At 35.4% G+C, this 17,601-nt stretch overlaps 3 protein-coding genes across 3 annotated transcripts; 1 reads left to right on the top strand and 2 right to left on the bottom strand.

Annotated features, from left to right (window-relative positions):
* Positions 1-632: 632 nt before the first annotated feature.
* LOC104882530 (pentatricopeptide repeat-containing protein At3g24000, mitochondrial) lies at positions 633-3,398 on the bottom strand. Its single transcript, XM_010666239.2, has one exon. It carries the CDS (start codon positions 3,396-3,398, stop codon positions 633-635), a length of 2,766 nt encoding a protein of 921 aa, XP_010664541.1.
* A 3,756-nt stretch (positions 3,399-7,154) lies between these two features.
* LOC109121646 (uncharacterized) lies at positions 7,155-7,835 on the top strand. The gene has a single exon (XM_019216411.2). The coding sequence runs from the start codon at positions 7,338-7,340 to the stop codon at positions 7,617-7,619; it is 282 nt and encodes a 93-aa protein (XP_019071956.1). The 5' UTR covers positions 7,155-7,337; the 3' UTR covers positions 7,620-7,835.
* Positions 7,836-14,419: 6,584 nt separating this feature from the next.
* On the bottom strand, positions 14,420-15,307 carry LOC100262685 (MFP1 attachment factor 1). The gene has a single exon (XM_002285022.5). The coding sequence runs from the start codon at positions 15,197-15,199 to the stop codon at positions 14,630-14,632; it is 570 nt and encodes a 189-aa protein (XP_002285058.4). The 5' UTR covers positions 15,200-15,307; the 3' UTR covers positions 14,420-14,629.
* Positions 15,308-17,601: the final 2,294 nt, after the last annotated feature.

Raw genomic sequence — 17,601 nt, 5'->3', positions numbered from 1 at the left:
GTGACATTGACTAAGCAGGATTTTGAGGGTGATTAGTGAGAATCAGGCTTGATGTGAGGCCAAACTAGGCCTAGGGAGAAAGAAGCCCTGCTTTTCAACTACCAAACATGTTTGTCCTGTGGGAAACTAACATGTGAGGTTGTCCTGTGAGTCGCTGATTGATTCCTTAGTGAGAAACTGATTGGCTCCTCTGATGTGCGCCATATCTCTTCTGGGAGTGTTGAATCTGGCTTCACCACTTTGTAATTTGATCGACCAGTATCCTGAGCCAATACTTTGGGAGGGTTGTAGCAGTTGCACCCCATATGTTGCTAGTCAGGGGTTGCCTGTTCATTATGAAAAAACGGAATGATTTATGATTCAGTATGGTGCTTCAAGTAACGACTTGAAAACACGTATCCACAGCTTTTTATTTTTGGGTTGGGAGGAGGGGCAGATCTAAAAGCAGAAAGAGGAAGCATCCATCATCATTATCACATAAGAGATTCAAAAATTGAGGGAGAAGAAAAGTATCATACATAAATTGATACACAAAATGAGATATACAGGGCCTACCTTGTGTTGTCTAAATGAATTTACTACTGTGTGTCACATACATTTCCTTTTATCTTCTAATTATTGGGTTTTTTGCACTACCAATAATCTCCACAAGAACAGCTGCCATCCCTAAACAAATGGAATCGCTGTGAATCCCTAAGTAGTATTTCCCTCTTCTCCAGTAGGGAAGCAAATTTCATCCAGCTATGACAATCCTCACACACCCGCAAGTTCTTCATCACTCTAATTACACCATTGCCAACCCCACAATTCAAAAGACCAAAAGACACCGCCAATTTCTCACTATGACATCCCAGAATTGCTTCCTTCTCTGTCTCATCCACATCATGAAGCACAAGCTCTGTCATGGGGACATAGCCCATCCTTCTACAACTATAATTCAACTGTGCCAGCTTCTCATATATCTCTTTTCTCTGAGGATGATATACATCTCCTGCCACAAAGACGTGTCTCCTGTTTCCAGTATCTATCCAGCTGCACCCAACTTCCTTCCTTAGCCCTTTATCTCTCATTGCCTTCCTAACCTTGATTGCATCCTCCCATAAGCCTGAAGAGGCATAAAGGTTCGCTAGAAGAATGTAGGTAGCCTCATCTTCAGGTTCCAATTCAAGAATCTTTGTTGCAGCCTCTACCCCAAGATCTAACTGCTTAGACGCATGACATGCCCCAAGTAAAACCTTCCACAGGTTCAAGATATCATCATGATAGGGCTTAAAGAGAGTGATTCCAAACTCAACCAGGCTTTTTGCACGATCAAACTGACCTGATCGGCCAAACAAATCAATCATGCATGCATAGTGTTCAATACTTGGGCTTAGACCATAATCATTGTACATGGAGTCAAAATAATAGCTCCCCTCTTGAACAAGACCCCCATGAGCGCAAGCCATGAGTAGTGCGAGGAAAGTTACCTGGTTGGGCTTGATGCCATCTGTTTTCATTCTCTCAAATAGCTGAAGGGCTTCAACAGCCAGTCCATGGTGTGCGCAGCCTGTGATCATAGCTGTCCAAGAAAAGACGTCCTTCCTTTCCATCTTTAAAAATACTTGGGCAGCATCTTTAATACTTCCACATTTTGAATACATGGAAATCAATGCATTGTTGATTGACAAAAGAGAATCCTGGTGAGGACAATCCTGGCCATTGAAGAGTTTGGCAACAACAGCATGAAACTGCTTACCCAGTTGGAGGGAAACCAATCTGCCACAGGACGTAAGGAGAATTGAGAGGCTCACATGATCTAATGGGAAACCTTGCTTAAGAATATCTAGAAAAATCATTAGGACATCCTCAAACTTGGCATTTCTTGAATACCCATCCATCATTGCATTCCAGGAGTATGAATCCCTATTCTTCATCCCCTTGAAAATCTTCTCAGCATCTGCTATACGGTTGAATTTTGCATACATTTTAAGAATTGCATTAGAGACTGACAAACTCACACCTCCTGGGGTAATTCTCCTCAAAATATACCCATGAATTTCTTTACCCCTTCGAAAATATATTAACCCGGATGAATCACGAGAAGCTGCATTGAAAATAATAGTGAGACTGTGTGAATCTGGCTCAATCCCTGAAAGCATCATTCTCTTAAAGATATCAAAACATCTTCCTTGCTGCTCATTCTGCTCATATCCAGCAAGCATTGAATTCCATGAAATGATATCCCTTAACAACAACCTCTCAAAAATCTCTCTTGCTTTGCCAACTTCCCTGCATTTTGAATAAAAGGTGATGAGAGAATTGGTGATGCTGGTATCAACTTCAAGGCTGAGTCTAAAGATATGAGCATGAATTTCTCTTCCACACCTTAAAGCTGAAAGCCCAGAAACAGCACTAAGCAAACTAAGAAAAGTGACACGATTTGGTTGAACAGGCGGTTCAACTTTGAGCATCCTACGGAATAAACCTAGAGCATTCTCCCCTTCTCCTCTTTGTTCATTGGCTGCAATCATTGCATTCCATGAAACAACATCCTTCCTAGAAATCCTCTCAAATAATTGGCTTGCATGTTGTAAGTTCCCACATTTGCCATAAAATGTAACAAGAGAATTCCATAGATTAGTTGCTTCAAGTCCAGCTTTGATGATCCTTCCATGAACCATTGCTCCATACTTCTCCTCACCTGAAGAACCACAAGCATTGACAACACTAGCATAGGTGAGCTCTGTTGGTGCAACAACCCCAACTGACACCATTTTGCAAAACAGACGAAGCACCTCAACCCAACACCCATGGAAGATATAGGCTGCTATAATTGAATTCCACAAGAGGATATCGAGAGCAAGAAGAGAGGTCTCGTCAAAAACCCTCTGGGCATCTTCCAACACACCACAACGGGAATACATGGTTATCCAGGCAGCCCTTATTCCAGAATCTAATCCAAAACCGGTTCGGATAGACCAGCCATGGAGCTGTCTGCAAAGTCCAATTTCCCCCGTACTACAACTCACCTTGAGCAAGCTGGCTAATGAAAATCCATTGGGCTGCAATCCTTCACCCATCATTTTCTGGAACAAACCAAATGCTTGGGCAAAATTCCCACATCGAGAATAAGCAGCAATGAGAGCGGACCAAGAGATCACATCCCTATTGGGAAAATTATCAAACAGTTGCTGTGCGCACTTTAATCTTTCGTGTTCAGATTGAGAAACCAAGAATTTGCTACAGGCACTACATCTGAATATAAATTGAGAAGAAAAGCCGTGATTCTGAAACTCAAGTTGTTTATTTCGTAGGTGGGAGTGTAAAAATCGGAAACTAGTGACGTTACTTTTGATACTTGGGAGAAGGGGGCGAGGAGGCACTTTGAATGTGGCAACTGGATAAACAGTCTCCATGTTCACATTTTCAAAATAGGAATGATTACGACCTTTTGATCAAATCCCTTGCTTGATCCATGTAATGCAAGTAAAAAGGTCTAATGGTCCATGTCCATCAAGTTCAGTGGGCACTGTTTTTGTTCAGGCCCATATCAAATGAATTGGGTTAGCATTATGCGCCGGGTCCTGCAGAAAGCTAGCCCAAAACCCGGACTGAAATGATATATGTATACCAGTATGTGCAATTGTCTGGTTTATACTTGAATTGTTAGATATTAAATTTGTATAACTATTTTCCGTGAAAGCTAAGTGGTTTATCAGTTTGATTTTCACATCATGGTCATGTTTACAACTTCTATTTTATCCATCTTTTCAAGAGTTTCCAGGCATTAAACACAGCCTTGATTTGCTTTAGGTTTGATCTTAGTGAAGCATACCCCAAACCCGATTACTAATCTGAAATCCTTGCCAATAGTTGGAGAAAATTTAAACCAATTTCTTAGGACGGCGTTTCTGAATGGATGTCAGGCATTAAAGGCATCATACATAAATGTCTTCTAGGCTACATGGCTTTTCAGTGTTGAATTAGCAATTCCATATCTATTATTCCTCCGGATATGTGTCGGAGGTTGAAAAAGGCTGAGTCTGTCATGATTTCACTAAAGATGATACAACTAAAAGTGCTTTTAATAGAATGAGTACCAAACCCTAATCGAGTTGATTGAGTGATGGTACAGTAAGACTATTTATTCAAACAGTTGATCCATCAATATAAAGTGTTTGTAAGTCAACGGAGAAACAGGCGCCCCAAACCCTCACGCCGTAAAGCAAAAGGATATTGGCGTATTGGAAGATCTTCCAGGTTCCAAGTTCCAAGTTCCTCCACCACTGTTGGCTTTGATACAGATAGACATGTACTTTTAAAAAGCTTCAATAAATTAAAGTTAGGGGCCAGACCAATGGAGATTAACCCATGCTCCATTTCCCGTGAACAGGATTAATAGAAGGTTAGTGTCATTTTTGGCCTGCAGTGAATCGTTGAACCGGATTTCAACATTTAGTTCAATTTAGTTCTCATCCATTTGTTCTCTTCATTTGTTGCCCATGGTTAGAAATGATTCAAAGTGTGAAAACTTCTTCCATAAAATTTAAATACAACCTCATTGAAAAAAAGAAAAAGAAAAATCATATCAGATGCATTTCTAAAATACAACCAACTATCACAATTGAATACAAATACCCTGAAACCCTATTGCCAATTGTGGAATCTTTGTGCTATGAAAATAAAAAATAAGTAGAAGAATGAAGCTGCTTAAAAGTGAGACAATGTTGTTAATAAAGAATAGGAGGCAGCAGTGAATTCATTTGTGACCTTTCCCTCTTTTGCTGGGACCAGAATATGCTTGGGCTTCCACCAAAGTATTCCTCGAAGTGGGATGGAGATGATGTCCAAGGGACCTGGAGCACTCTACCTCCATTGAGCATGAAATGATAAGAAGAAATGTGAGGAAGAAGGCGGATTTTAGAACAAACAGGACAAGACCAAGACCAGAACGATGATGCTTCATTGTCTTGTTTGATACATAACTACTGCATATGGACTCCTTGCACGTAATCTATATTTATAAAGGAAGGTGCCATCATGGTCACCATTGACTCCAACGTATTACACATGTGGTGCAATCATTTTTCACACTAACATGACGAGAATTTACGCCAAGTACTATAGAATAAGAGACCGAGGGGATATGTCCAAGGACGTGGTCGGTACATGATTTTAATTGGCAATAGAATGTCAGCACATCTCAGATCAATCAATGGTTTCATGATGATATTAGGTAAGACTTAAAAGATCTGGTTTCTAATACTATTTGTATTTCCTGAAATCTATTCAAATGTTCTTCAAGCTTTGATGAGTACTCTACATAGGTAGCTTCGAATCTTGCAACAGAATTTGAAAAGGGTTTCATTTTTTGTCCGTTTGTAACATGATTTTCAATTGAAAAGTTGAATACGAAATTTGGCCCCGTGAATGAGGAAACATGTCAACTGCATACATTTAAATAACATTTGGCTACAGTGTGTAGAATGCCGCAGAACATGTGGTCAAGGTGGCAAGCTCCGGTTTAGCCGGGGCCTCTGTTGCGCCCAATTGGCATGGTCTTAAGCCGGAATTATTGTTGGATAAGCCCAAAATGTAGACTCACGGGGCAGGGTTTGGAGAATGTTGAAGTGATATTTAATGCCTTGCCCAAAGCCATGGGTGATGGTAGCACGATATTCACATTAATGCATTTGACAATAAATTTAATAGCATATCCGAGGCTCGTGGTTATGGGTGGTGTTGAACCACCTCATGACTCACGAGGAGGAGAGGATCATGGTTCAGTGGGATATGGCAACTGGGAAACCTCTCACATGATAAGAGCAATTAAACGGAATTTGATGGGCGACAGAGATATTTCTTGGCCTAGTTAATTAATAAATGAGAATGACAGCACAATCCAGCGATGGAGAAATTTAACGACAATGAGATCATGACTTGTCCCTTGGAATTAAGGGCACTAAGATTTTCTGGTTCACTTGTTATTTTTATACCAGACATGAACACAATTAATCTCAACTTATCAATTCATATATTTGTAGGAACGTTGTGATGTTGTTGGTTAAGTCAAGAGTTTGGCGGGACTTGGAAAGCCATTCAAGTGATAGAACCCCAACTCCTCCTATACAATAAACGGTAAACATTAAAGGTTATTTATTCATAAAATATTGATAAGAGGGCATCTCCTGTGACATATGCTTGACATTGTCTAAAGACCAAGTGTTACGGGATACAGATCCTCCGATCTCAGTAATCATGATTGTTTGAAAACTGGGTTGGAAAGAAAGTAATTATGTGTTGACGGCGTACTAAAATAATGCCACTTGGAATTACTTCAAAATGTAAGAATTAATTGCGGGTTGTCTTAATCGAAATTTGACTTGCCAATCCATCTTAGCAGACCTCCACGCGGATCATGACAATTGCAATAGCATATTCTTGAAATGGAATGTTGAAACTCAAATTTGAACAGTAGTCAAGCCGGTGCTTGAAATTTGGCCTCTTTTTCTTTGCATCATCCTTGATTAGTTTAACATACTTTGAAAACCACCAAACGGGTAGCTGAGCTTGGGTTCTACTTTCTTTTTGCTCTTGCACACTATAATTGTAATAATTTCGTCGGTAAATTAAAGGGAAAAAAAAAAAAAGGAAGCCTGAAAACTCATCAGTTTCTCTGTCAAATATGATCAGTTTCACTGATGCTGGTAAGGTACAAATGGCATGCATGACAAACTGAGTATGAAAGAAACCTGATATATAAGTATATGTAGAGATATGTGGGGAGCTTCGCACCAATGAGGGAAGCGGTAAGCACCGTCATGTGTACAAAGGAGGAAAAACAGGTCATGATGACGAGTTGAATATATTGTGTTGCCATGCATTCAATTTTTTTTTTTTTTTTTTTTATTGCATGAAAGAAAGGGTATGAGAATTATAAATGTAGAAATTAAAGAGAACGAAAGATGACCGCGTTAACAGATGTAAACACTAAACACGCGCCTTGTACAAGAGGGGACCGTGTGAAACCACATTTGGCGAAAGCCAAACACCCTCTCTTTCTTCCCTCGTGTGTACTGTCTGTTACACGTATTTGCATTTGAGTGTATAAAGTCAAATTGGAACAGCACAAGCAACTCCCAAAGTAAGAGCTTCCATCCTAATCTCACTGTCATGTGAGCCCTCAACCCACCAAAAAAAATGCCCAGTCACACGACCCTGTAAAGGTCCCACTCCGCAACCCAAAGAGCGGCACCGTCCACAACAAGGAGCTGGCCCCTATATATATGTAAAAGCAATAGCACAGGCCCCTCATACTCCAACCATAGCGCAAGGGAAAAGAAGAGAAAATAGAGATGGCGATTAGGAAGAGGAGCGCAACGAGATCAGTTAAGAGTCTTTGGTTTGTGTTGGCTGTACTGGTTCTGGTGGTGTCGACACAGTCCAGCTTTGTCCATTGCAGAGCCCTCAGATCAACAGTGGATGTTGCTGCTGCTGCTGCTATACAAGGAGATGAGTCCGTAGGAGTAGCTAACTCTTTTGCAGTTTCTTCTAACAACTCCAGCAAGCGATCTTCGGTGAGGAGCTTGACGTATAAACTGGCTTCTGGACCCAGCAAAAGAGGCCCTGGACATTAGCAACTACTCCTTTCCTTTCCTCCATTCCTTGATTAATTGTTTGGTTAATTTTCCATGTAATTGTTATTGTTGCACAAAGTAGAGGATTACTTTTTGCTAAAATTTTCCCCTCTAAAAGGCTGAATCTCTTGTACCACCTGTAACTTGTATCTTCTGATTGACGTAAATGAGGTAATTATACACTTTCCAATACAATCAGTTTTTCTTTTTGCTGAACTTTTGGAAACTGTGCATTTCATCTACTCGAAATGTCCTGTACCTCTCTAACCACACAATTTCAATTCCTGGGAGATCAAACCCCATAAAGGTTCCTCTCCCATACCAAACATGAGAAGAAATGAGTTGAATAAAAGGCCTCATAATTGTAAGAGAAATGGAATGGATCCGGAAATGCCACCAATCTTCCCTGTTAAGAGTCAAGAGGAAGATCACGAGGATTGCAGGGACAGATATTCCCACCACCAGTTACGTTGACTACTCGTATTTATCTTTGAAAAATATTAAAGCCTCATTTTTTAAATACCCCTTAAATTCTCAAACAAACTTCTCAACATGCTATTAATGCTTGTGACGTAAAAATAGTCTCTTTTTTTTTTGTGGGGACTATAAATTCGTATTATTTGAAGAAATAATATTTGAGCGAGTTCAATGCTTGGAAATCTTAGCAAAAGTCTGACTAAACCTTAGAATACCAATTGTTTAAGGAGGGTATACGTAATGCACGCATTATATTGTTGACTTTATACGTCAATAATGTTGCTTGTATATATGATGGAGGAGATGCGAGCATCAACTCACCCAAGTTTTCCTCGACTAGGTTTACAGTTCTCTTCTGAGAGGATGAAAAATGTGCGGGAACCTAATATCCTTGTGACTAACAGGCAAAACTTGACTGAAAATCAACCTTCATTTAATATGAATCACGTGCATTTGAATTTCCAAAGTACCCTTTTTACAGACTCAAATCCAAAATAAGATAAAAGAGAAAAAGAGAGGAAAAAGAAGGATGGGGGAGGGGGGAGGGGGGAGGGGGGAGTACACTTATTTGATGGACAGAAATAGCCTAACAGCCTAACAGTAATGGAATGGCCGAATTCAAATTTCGGAAGGCGTGCCCCACCCGACATGGGGAACTGTAGGCTGTAGTCAAAGAATTACTGCACTGTATCAAACTTGGGGAACCAGATCATTTGTTGAAACTGAACAGCTAATGTCCTTGATCCAGTGTCTAATTTCTCCAACCTCTAGATTTCACCCTTCTTTTCCGGATGACAAAACCCAGCATTTCCATTTTTTTAGAGCAATATATTATAACTTGTCAAAGATCATCGCTGTGTTCGTCTTGTGTACGGTAGAGGATAGGTTTACCAAACAATCCTAATTAACTTGCTTCGTCGGTATGAATGGGGGAAGCCTTCATGTGTGGAAGAATTTTGCTGGCTGGCGTGTCCCAATAGAGAGTCAAAGACTACGGGCAAGGAATGGCAGATATGGATGGGAAGAGTCTTCAAAGTTGAATTCTGAAGTAGCCACCTTGCAGTTTTTCCAAGGATGAAGGGATTGCAACTTCAGTCACCGACTCTCCATCCACCTAACCCTGCATAAGGGAATCCGGGAAGCAGGAAATGGGCTTACGCCCTTCCCTGTTACTTGGATTAGGACTAGAGGTATTAATTTTGGTTTAATTAGTCTATTTTGTTTGCGCATTGTATTATCATGACGAACAACAGGAAAGAAAGAATGTGAAAAAGAGTTAGATCTTAGTCTTAATTAATGAGCTTCTAAATAATTAGATATTAATTTTAAGATTTTAGTCGTGGACAAAAGTCTTAATTAGATATTAATCCTTATCATAATTTCCAACACTTCATAAGCCATCACAAAGGTGATACAAATTCTTGTCTATTACTATACTATCTTTTACATCAAAATATCTTTATTTAATTTTATTTTTTTTAAGTTTAATGTAGAGTCTTGTTTGAGATATAATTTCATTCATTGACCTGATCAACTCTGATGTATTAATTAAAGGGAAAGTTGACGGAAAGAAGATTATATATGTATTAAATAAGATGATATTCCAAGCTACTTGTGCCCTATCCAAATGGGGTTTAGATTTACTAAAAATTGCCATCAGAAAGATTTAAAAGGAAAAAGGGAAAATAGAACAAGTTGTGAGGTGTGAAAGAAGTGGGAGAGGTGCGTGTTACATGAATATCCCCCCCAATATATGCACGTCTTTCTTAGTGGACGGAGTTTGTTTGTTTGCCTTTCCCTCCGGGGAAGGGAAGAATTGGGGAAAAGGCGCAAGTCGCACAATCCATTGAATCCATGGATTAGACAATTGGATCCAAAACCAGTTTTGTTACACTACTGCCTTCAGCCCAAAGGCCTCTCTAGTCTCCACTTGTCTTGAGGAAACCCAAAAAAAAATAAAAAATAAAAAATAATTGTAGCACAAGAGCTGCAGTTCAGATGTTTCCAAAACACCCTTGCATAGTTTGAGAGTGAATAATAAATTTCAAAACAAGCATGCGGAATCATCAATCGTAACCTGACAACAAAAGGGTTATCCACAGCATTTGGACCTATTTTGAAGTCGTGAAACATTAAGGTTATGTTTAATTCCCAAAAAATATTAAAAAAAGTAAAAAAAAAATGATTTTTTTTATGTTTGGTCATCTTATAAAAAATATCAAAGAAAATCAAATATAATTAAAACTAATTAAAAAATTATATATTTTAAAATTATTTAATCTTTATATTGATAAGTTAAAATAAATAAAATGAGTTTAAAGTAATAAAAAAAATTATCAACTTTTAATCTATTTTTCATTTTTCTTTATTTTTTCTTTCCTTTTACTTTTTTTTTGGTATTTTCTTTCCTTTACATTTTCTTTCAAATTTTTTGGGAACCAAACATAGCCTTAAGTACTTGAATGTTAACTATTTTTAAAAATAGTTTTTACTTTTGAAAAGTGAAAATTAAAATATATTTAATACCCAAAAAACCGTTCCTTATTTAAAATAGAATTATTGCAAGGACACTTCTCAAACAAAGTCAAGAAAACCAACTATGATAAATCAATTCAATAGCTTAATACGTGCTAATCATTTAATTTAAATTATTAAATTCATTAAATATTTTTTCTCTCTTTAAACATATCATATTATAATTTAAAGTTTAAAATGACTCAAAATAATAATCATTATTATTTTTAAATCTTGAAGATGTTTTACCTTAATATTCCATTATTTCTCTTTTATAACCTCATTATATAATATAGATGAAAATAATTATTTTTAGTGAAGAAGCTTAGTATTTTCAAATAATAACTTGATAATAAGATTTAAAATTAATAACTTATTTTGCTTTTTCTATATAAAAATTAAATAATTTAAAAATATATTAATGTTAAACTAATTCTAATTATTTTTTATTTTCTTTCTTTATGGTGAAGAACACAATTCAGATCCCACCATCAAGTCGTACACTCGTACTAACACTAGTAGCACCAGAGCATGGTGGAGAATACATGCCAGTGCCTCTGAATTCAGATCTCACCATCAACTAGAGGAATTGCTACGTGACAAATTTCGATCCGATGGTTGATTATGCTTTGTTTGGACAGTGTTTTCCAAAACAGTTCAATAAAAATCTGTTTTAAAACTTAAAATATTCTTTAATTTATTTTTTATATTTTTAAATATATTTTAAAAATAACTTTTATTTGAAGTAATTTATTTTTCATTATTCTTTATTATTATATAATTATTTTTTAAAATAGATTTCTAAAACCAAGTGAGAATAACTTAAAACGATTAAAAGATATTATCTTAAAACACTAAATTTTTTATATAGAACTTTTAACATCTGTACACCATAAAAAGTAGGCATTACTTGTGTAAGAGGCCAGTAATCCATGAAATGGAGACCCAAGGACAAAGAATGTTCCTAAAAAACATGAATAAAAATCCGTTTTAAGACTTAAAATATTCTTTAATTTATTTTTTATATTTTTAAATTTATTTTAAAAATAACTTTTATTTGAAGTGATTTATTTTTCATTATTGTATATTTATTTTTTAAAATAAACCTCTAAAAACAAGTGAGAATAACTTAAAACAACTAAAAGATATTTTCTTAAAACACCAAATTTTTTATTTTTTACTTATGATAGAACCTTAGCATCTATACACAATAAAAAGTAGGCATTACTTGTGTAAGAGGCGAGTAAACGATGAAATGGGGACCCAAGGACACAGAATGTTCCTAAAAAACATGAATAAAAATCCGTTTTAAAACTTAAAATATTCTTTAATTTATTTTTATATTTTTAAATATATTTTAAAAATAACTTTTATTTGAAGTGATTTATTTTTCATTATTCTTCATTATTATATATTTATTTTTTAAAATAAACCTCTAAAAACAAATGAGAATAACTTAAAACAACTAAAATATATTATCTTAAAATACCAAATTTTTTATTTTTCGCTTATGATAGAACCTTCATCTATACACAATAAAAAGTAGGCATTACTTGTGTAAGAGGCGAGTAAACGATGAAATGGGACCGGAGGGCAAAGAATGTTCCTAAAAAACATGAATAAAAATCCGTTTTAAAACTTAAAATATTCTTTAATTTATTTTTTATATTTTTAAATATATTTTAAAAATAACTTTTATTTAAAGTGATTTATTTTTCATTATTATATATTTATTTTTTAAAATAAACCTCTAAAAGGAAGTAAGAATAACTTATGTTATCTTAAAACACCAAATTTTTTTATTTTTCGATTCTAATAGAACCTTAGCATCTATACACAATAAAAAGTAGGCATTACTTGTGTAAGAGGCGAGTAATCGATGAAATGGAGACCCGAGGACAAAGAATGTTCCTAAAAAACATGAAAAGATAAGATAATTTATACAAGGCATCCAATTCATAATGCGCTTCTCAACCTTCACGAAGAAAAAATCTAAGACCAGAGACAATCTGGACGGGAAGACACCCAAAATATACAATCCTTGGACTGTATATGCATGGCTACATCTCAACAAGTATACTGGTGCTGGTGGTTGTCCAATGATGAATGGCGCAAGGAAAAGGCAAACTTCTGTATTCAAAGGCAAGATTTCATTTTTGTTTTATGTTTTGCTTCCAAGGCAAGCATCCTTTGAGATGCTACCCAACCCATGCCTAAGGATATGCAGAACTAGAAGTAATTACTGTCACATATCAACTATCAACTTGGGAGACATTTCCAGTTAGGCCAGACTTCCATTTGAATGTTTAGGGGGCCAAAGCACCAAAAAAGAACATCTATGATAAGGTTGCTTACTCCTCGACCTATGTCACATGTATTTAGCTGCAGGTAATTACAATAGGAATGCATCTAGGTGTTTGATCCTTCTCACCCAAAAATTCTAGAAATAAAGGTTTAGCTAAAGAAGATTTCAATATCAGATACACACTTTGATGAAAAAAGAACGAAAAAAATCTTAGGTGTGTAATCCTTCACACCCACAAATTTTTGAATACAGGATTGGGCTAAAAAAGAATCTCAAAATTGAATATGAATCCTTCGATTAAAAAATATCAATTAGATATCAATTACAAGTAAAAATCTCTATGATAAAAATCTCTTCCTCTTATATTTGCTGTATTTTCTCTTTTATCCTCATCTTCTATTTCTTATCTGTAAATATTTATACAAAACTTCATTTAGAAGTAGAAAATTGCAAAAAAAAAAAAAAAAAGGAAATAAGAGATTAAAGATGAGATTTCCTGCCCTGTCGTATGAACAGGGTCTGCCATTGGGTGAGGTTGGCCAATTCTAGTATCATAGGATCAAACTAAACAACAACCAATTATCCAGCATAATTGGGTGTATGAAATCTTAAGAACACAATCCTCTATCTGCTGGTGCTCTACTCTAACAAATGGTACTAATGGTTACAGATGCTCTTCTGTTCTTTAAATAAAAAATAAAAAATGGTTGTCTGAAGTAGACAACATCACTACTCGAGTTCAGGGAATCCATATGATTTATACAAATCCAGACACATATATCCAATTAGGGAAACAGATAACATCTGAATGTCTTGCTTTTTAACTAGGGATTTACTTCAGATAATACATGAACATGATTCTTCAGTTTGCAAAAGATTAAACAAGCATGGGAGTTATATTGGTTGTGAATTGGGGAGGGGATTAAATGTGTACATGGGAAAATTAATTGAAACCACTTATAATTTTGAATCCTAAGTGAATGCTATGTTTTTTTAATCAGATAAATGTGAACCTCTAATTTTGAATCCTAAATATATGCTGTTTTTTAATCAATAAATGAAATCTATGTTCACACTAGAGAAGGCCCAATAGTTTTGAATACAATGGGAGCTATGTTGCAAGTTTAAATGTATCCGATGTTCGCACAATATGCAAAAGCCAAATATAATTTTGAAGGAACGCTTTAGCTTCACAACATTAATTGCTTTTTTTTGGTTGTTGTTGTTGTGAACAGAGGAACCTTCATCAAGGGTGACTGATCAATTTCAGAGTCACTGGGCAGCCCTCCCTATATTCAACAGACTCATGATTCACATCTATATAGTTGGACAATTAAAAATCCAAGCACACATGCAAATGTAATAACATTATAAATACCAAAACAACAGAGAAGAGGATAGACAATGCCAGTGGATTTCCGCACAGCAAATCAAGAATCAAAACATTTTGAGGAAATTGTGAAGGTCTAAACAAATCAAGGATCACAACAAAACACCTGAGCTATTCATCAGAGACCCAAAAGGGAAATTAGATTAAGTAAATCCAAAATCCGAAGCGCATTACTATAATAAAAATAATAAGACCTCGAAAAAAGCAGGATAATCATATAAATATGATATAACCATCAGACATCCACAGCTAGTACAAACAGATCTCAAGATCGAATAGTCTAAGTCCGAGAAACGAAACCCTAAGACATGATAAATTCAAACCCTAGACAGATTCAGTTTTAACGGATGAGATTTCCTCACTGATGGTGGAGGCCGCAACAGAGGCGGCAACAGGACTCTGCGGTGCATCATCCGCTGTAGAACCAGAACCAGCCCTGGTTTTCACGGCCTCGAGCATCCGCTTGCTGATCTCCCTTGAATACACTTGGAGAATCTCGATGCCTTCGTCATCGGCGTTGGGGGATCCACCGGCAGCGGCGTAGGCCTCCTCCTCAACGAGGCGGGCGGTGGCGGAGGCCTCATCGGCGGGCATGGTTCCGTAGCGCTTGGCGAGGACGGAAGGAGTGGTTAGGGTTTCGATGAGGCGGTTGATAACAGCATCGCGAGTCCGCTGCGTGGGCGGCCAAATGCTGAATGCAACATTGATTTTGTCCGGTTTCTTGGCCTCCTGCGGTGGTTCTTGGTGGTGGGGAGGGTTGTCAGACTCAGCCATTGTCGAGGGCTCTGAAAGGCCGTTGTCTTCCTTGTCCGTCATTTTGGGGAAAATTTTAATAGCCCCTGAGTAAGTGTATTGATGGGTATTTATGGAGTGGGGTAGAGGAGCATGGGCCATATGTGGGTGGTGTAAAACGACGGTCCACCGTATGGGTTAGATCAAAAGATCCCGTGAACCATGCCCTCACTCCCGAATCCTCACACACCACCACCTCTTTTTTCCATTTTATTTTCTAATTTGGGAGCCATTTTATGCTTATTTACAACGCTTTTTAATTTGCTGACGTGTTCTTCTTAACTTTAATATTTTTAAAATATTTTATTTTATGAAATGGTAATTATTTATGTATTTGAATTATGTTTTATAACAAAAATAAAAATGAAAATAAAATTTTATTATTATGAAAATTAATTCCACTCTTATTAAAATTTTCCTTCTTTTCTTTTTATAGCCGATGTTGACTTGTTTACATTTCTTTTGCTCCTCTTCTTGACGATGTTGACTTTAATATATTTATTAGAAAAAATTTATATGTAATAAATAGAATTAATTTGGGTATGATTTGGATATTTTTTTCCGCTTTCTATGAAAATTATAATAACTCCAAGCTATAATTTAACCACTCTTGAAAACTTATCTAAGAAAAGAAAAAAAAATTAAATTATTTTTTTTTTTGAAAAAAATATGAAAAAAAATATTATTACAAATAATTGTTTAATTTTTATATAAACAATTAAAATAAATTAAATGAGTTTACAGTAGTACATTAAAATAATTTATTAATTTAAAATTTATTTTATTTTATTTTCCTTTAATTTTCTTTTTTGTTTTCTTTCTTTAATATTTTCTTTTAATTTTCAACAATTAAATATAGTTGTAATAATGTGGCTTAAAGGTATATATTATAAGAGAATATTTTAAGAAAGTGATTTTTTTTTTTAAGAATACAACTTGGATTTTAATAAATTTTCCATAATTTTTTTTTAAATTAAACAATAAAATAATAATAAAAAGTTGCAAATATGTAAATTTTGAATAATGTATATTACATAATTTCTATACAACTAAGGGATTACTGTGTGCAATTAAGAAATAATTAGTATTTTGAAAATTGAATCGATCATTGAATCTGAAAAATTATTAATTTACCATTCAACAGTTATCAAATTAGTGATGTCAATATATATATATATATATATATAATTAAAAAATAATCATATTTATTTCTTCATATTTTATATAAATGTAATAATATTTTAAATTTTATTAAATATGTTTAATATTTAAATATAAAAATATATTGAAAATGAAAGTGTGTATATATTATTTGTTGAAATAACACATAATTTATTTTTTGTTTTTATTGGTCTTAACACAATGAAAGTAGGAAACTCAAGAAGATGACAGGGGCTTTAAAAGCCTCATTCACTTCCTACCAAGTAATTGGCTATTGGATTGTGTGGTCCTAGGCTTGTAGTGCATGGCCATGCCCAAAATTAGGCTATCTTTTGCAAAAAAGAAAAGAGGAGAGGAGTGGGCATTGAACCCTTGATTCCCAAGGAACCACTAGGTCCATTAGTTCAATTGTCAATTCAGATAGTTCATAACCAATTCGATGGCTAAATGGTTCGATTGGGCGAATCAAACCGAAAGGGCCACTGATTAGCGGTTAGACTAATTGGATCGACTAGTCCAATTGGGTTTTCAAAATAGTGAAAATAACTCGAATTTGGATTCTAAAAATATTTCATTACTGTCACATGCTCATACCTTTTTTCATATGAGTTGAAACATGTGAGGTTACAACGTATAGGGACGAGGGAGAGTTCTTCTATCCCTAGGCTTCGTCATAGTTAGCTTGTGCATTTGCTCGACCCAACCCGCACATTGTTAGTTGGCCCACCTTTAGTGGGTTGGTTTTCTCTCTTCCACTTCAAATAATAAAAATGGACTTGTAAATAATAAAAATGGACGAAATTACTACATAAGCACAAAAAAAATTGTCTCATGTATTTACTATTTTGTAAAGGTTTAGAAAAAAAGGCACTTGAGAGAAGGAAAATATCATAGCTTTAAAAATGGGACCGGACTAGCCGATTTGACCGTTAACTAGTCATAGTTTCGATTCAGTTTGATTAATTGAGTCTGTGAATGGTTGAAACGGGATCAAATTGGGGTGAATTGGTGATCGGACCAACAAACCGATGAACCAATCGATTCAACAATTTTATTTTATTTTTTTTACCCTATCAAAACAACATCATTCCGTTTAATAAAATTTAGTATCAAATATAAATAAAAAATTATTAAATTTTTAATTATAATAAAATATAAATATATGATATCACTTGTTCGACCATCAGTCTAATTAGTGAACCGTGAACAAATAATTTTTTTGGTTCAATATCTGGTTCGATTCGAAAAACATTGAAAAATATCCATATTAACAAAATTGAGAAAATGAAGAGAAATTAATAGAGGAATGGGGAATGTTCGAATAGGAAATAGAACTAGAAAGC

Source organism: Vitis vinifera, chromosome 18, assembly GCF_030704535.1.
Source record: "Vitis vinifera cultivar Pinot Noir 40024 chromosome 18, ASM3070453v1".
NCBI classification, from domain to species: Eukaryota; Viridiplantae; Streptophyta; class Magnoliopsida; order Vitales; family Vitaceae; genus Vitis; species Vitis vinifera.
The sequence above is the reverse complement of the archived record's forward strand: the minus strand, read 5'-3'. Positions and strand labels throughout refer to the sequence as shown.

Excerpts from the sequence above, each read along its gene's own strand:
- LOC104882530 (XM_010666239.2), bottom strand. The coding sequence starts at position 3,398 with ATGGAGACTGTTTATCCAGTTGCCACATTCAAAGTGCCTCCTCGCCCC.
- LOC100262685 (XM_002285022.5), bottom strand. The coding sequence starts at position 15,199 with ATGGCCCATGCTCCTCTACCCCACTCCATAAATACCCATCAATACACT.
- LOC109121646 (XM_019216411.2), top strand. The coding sequence starts at position 7,338 with ATGGCGATTAGGAAGAGGAGCGCAACGAGATCAGTTAAGAGTCTTTGG.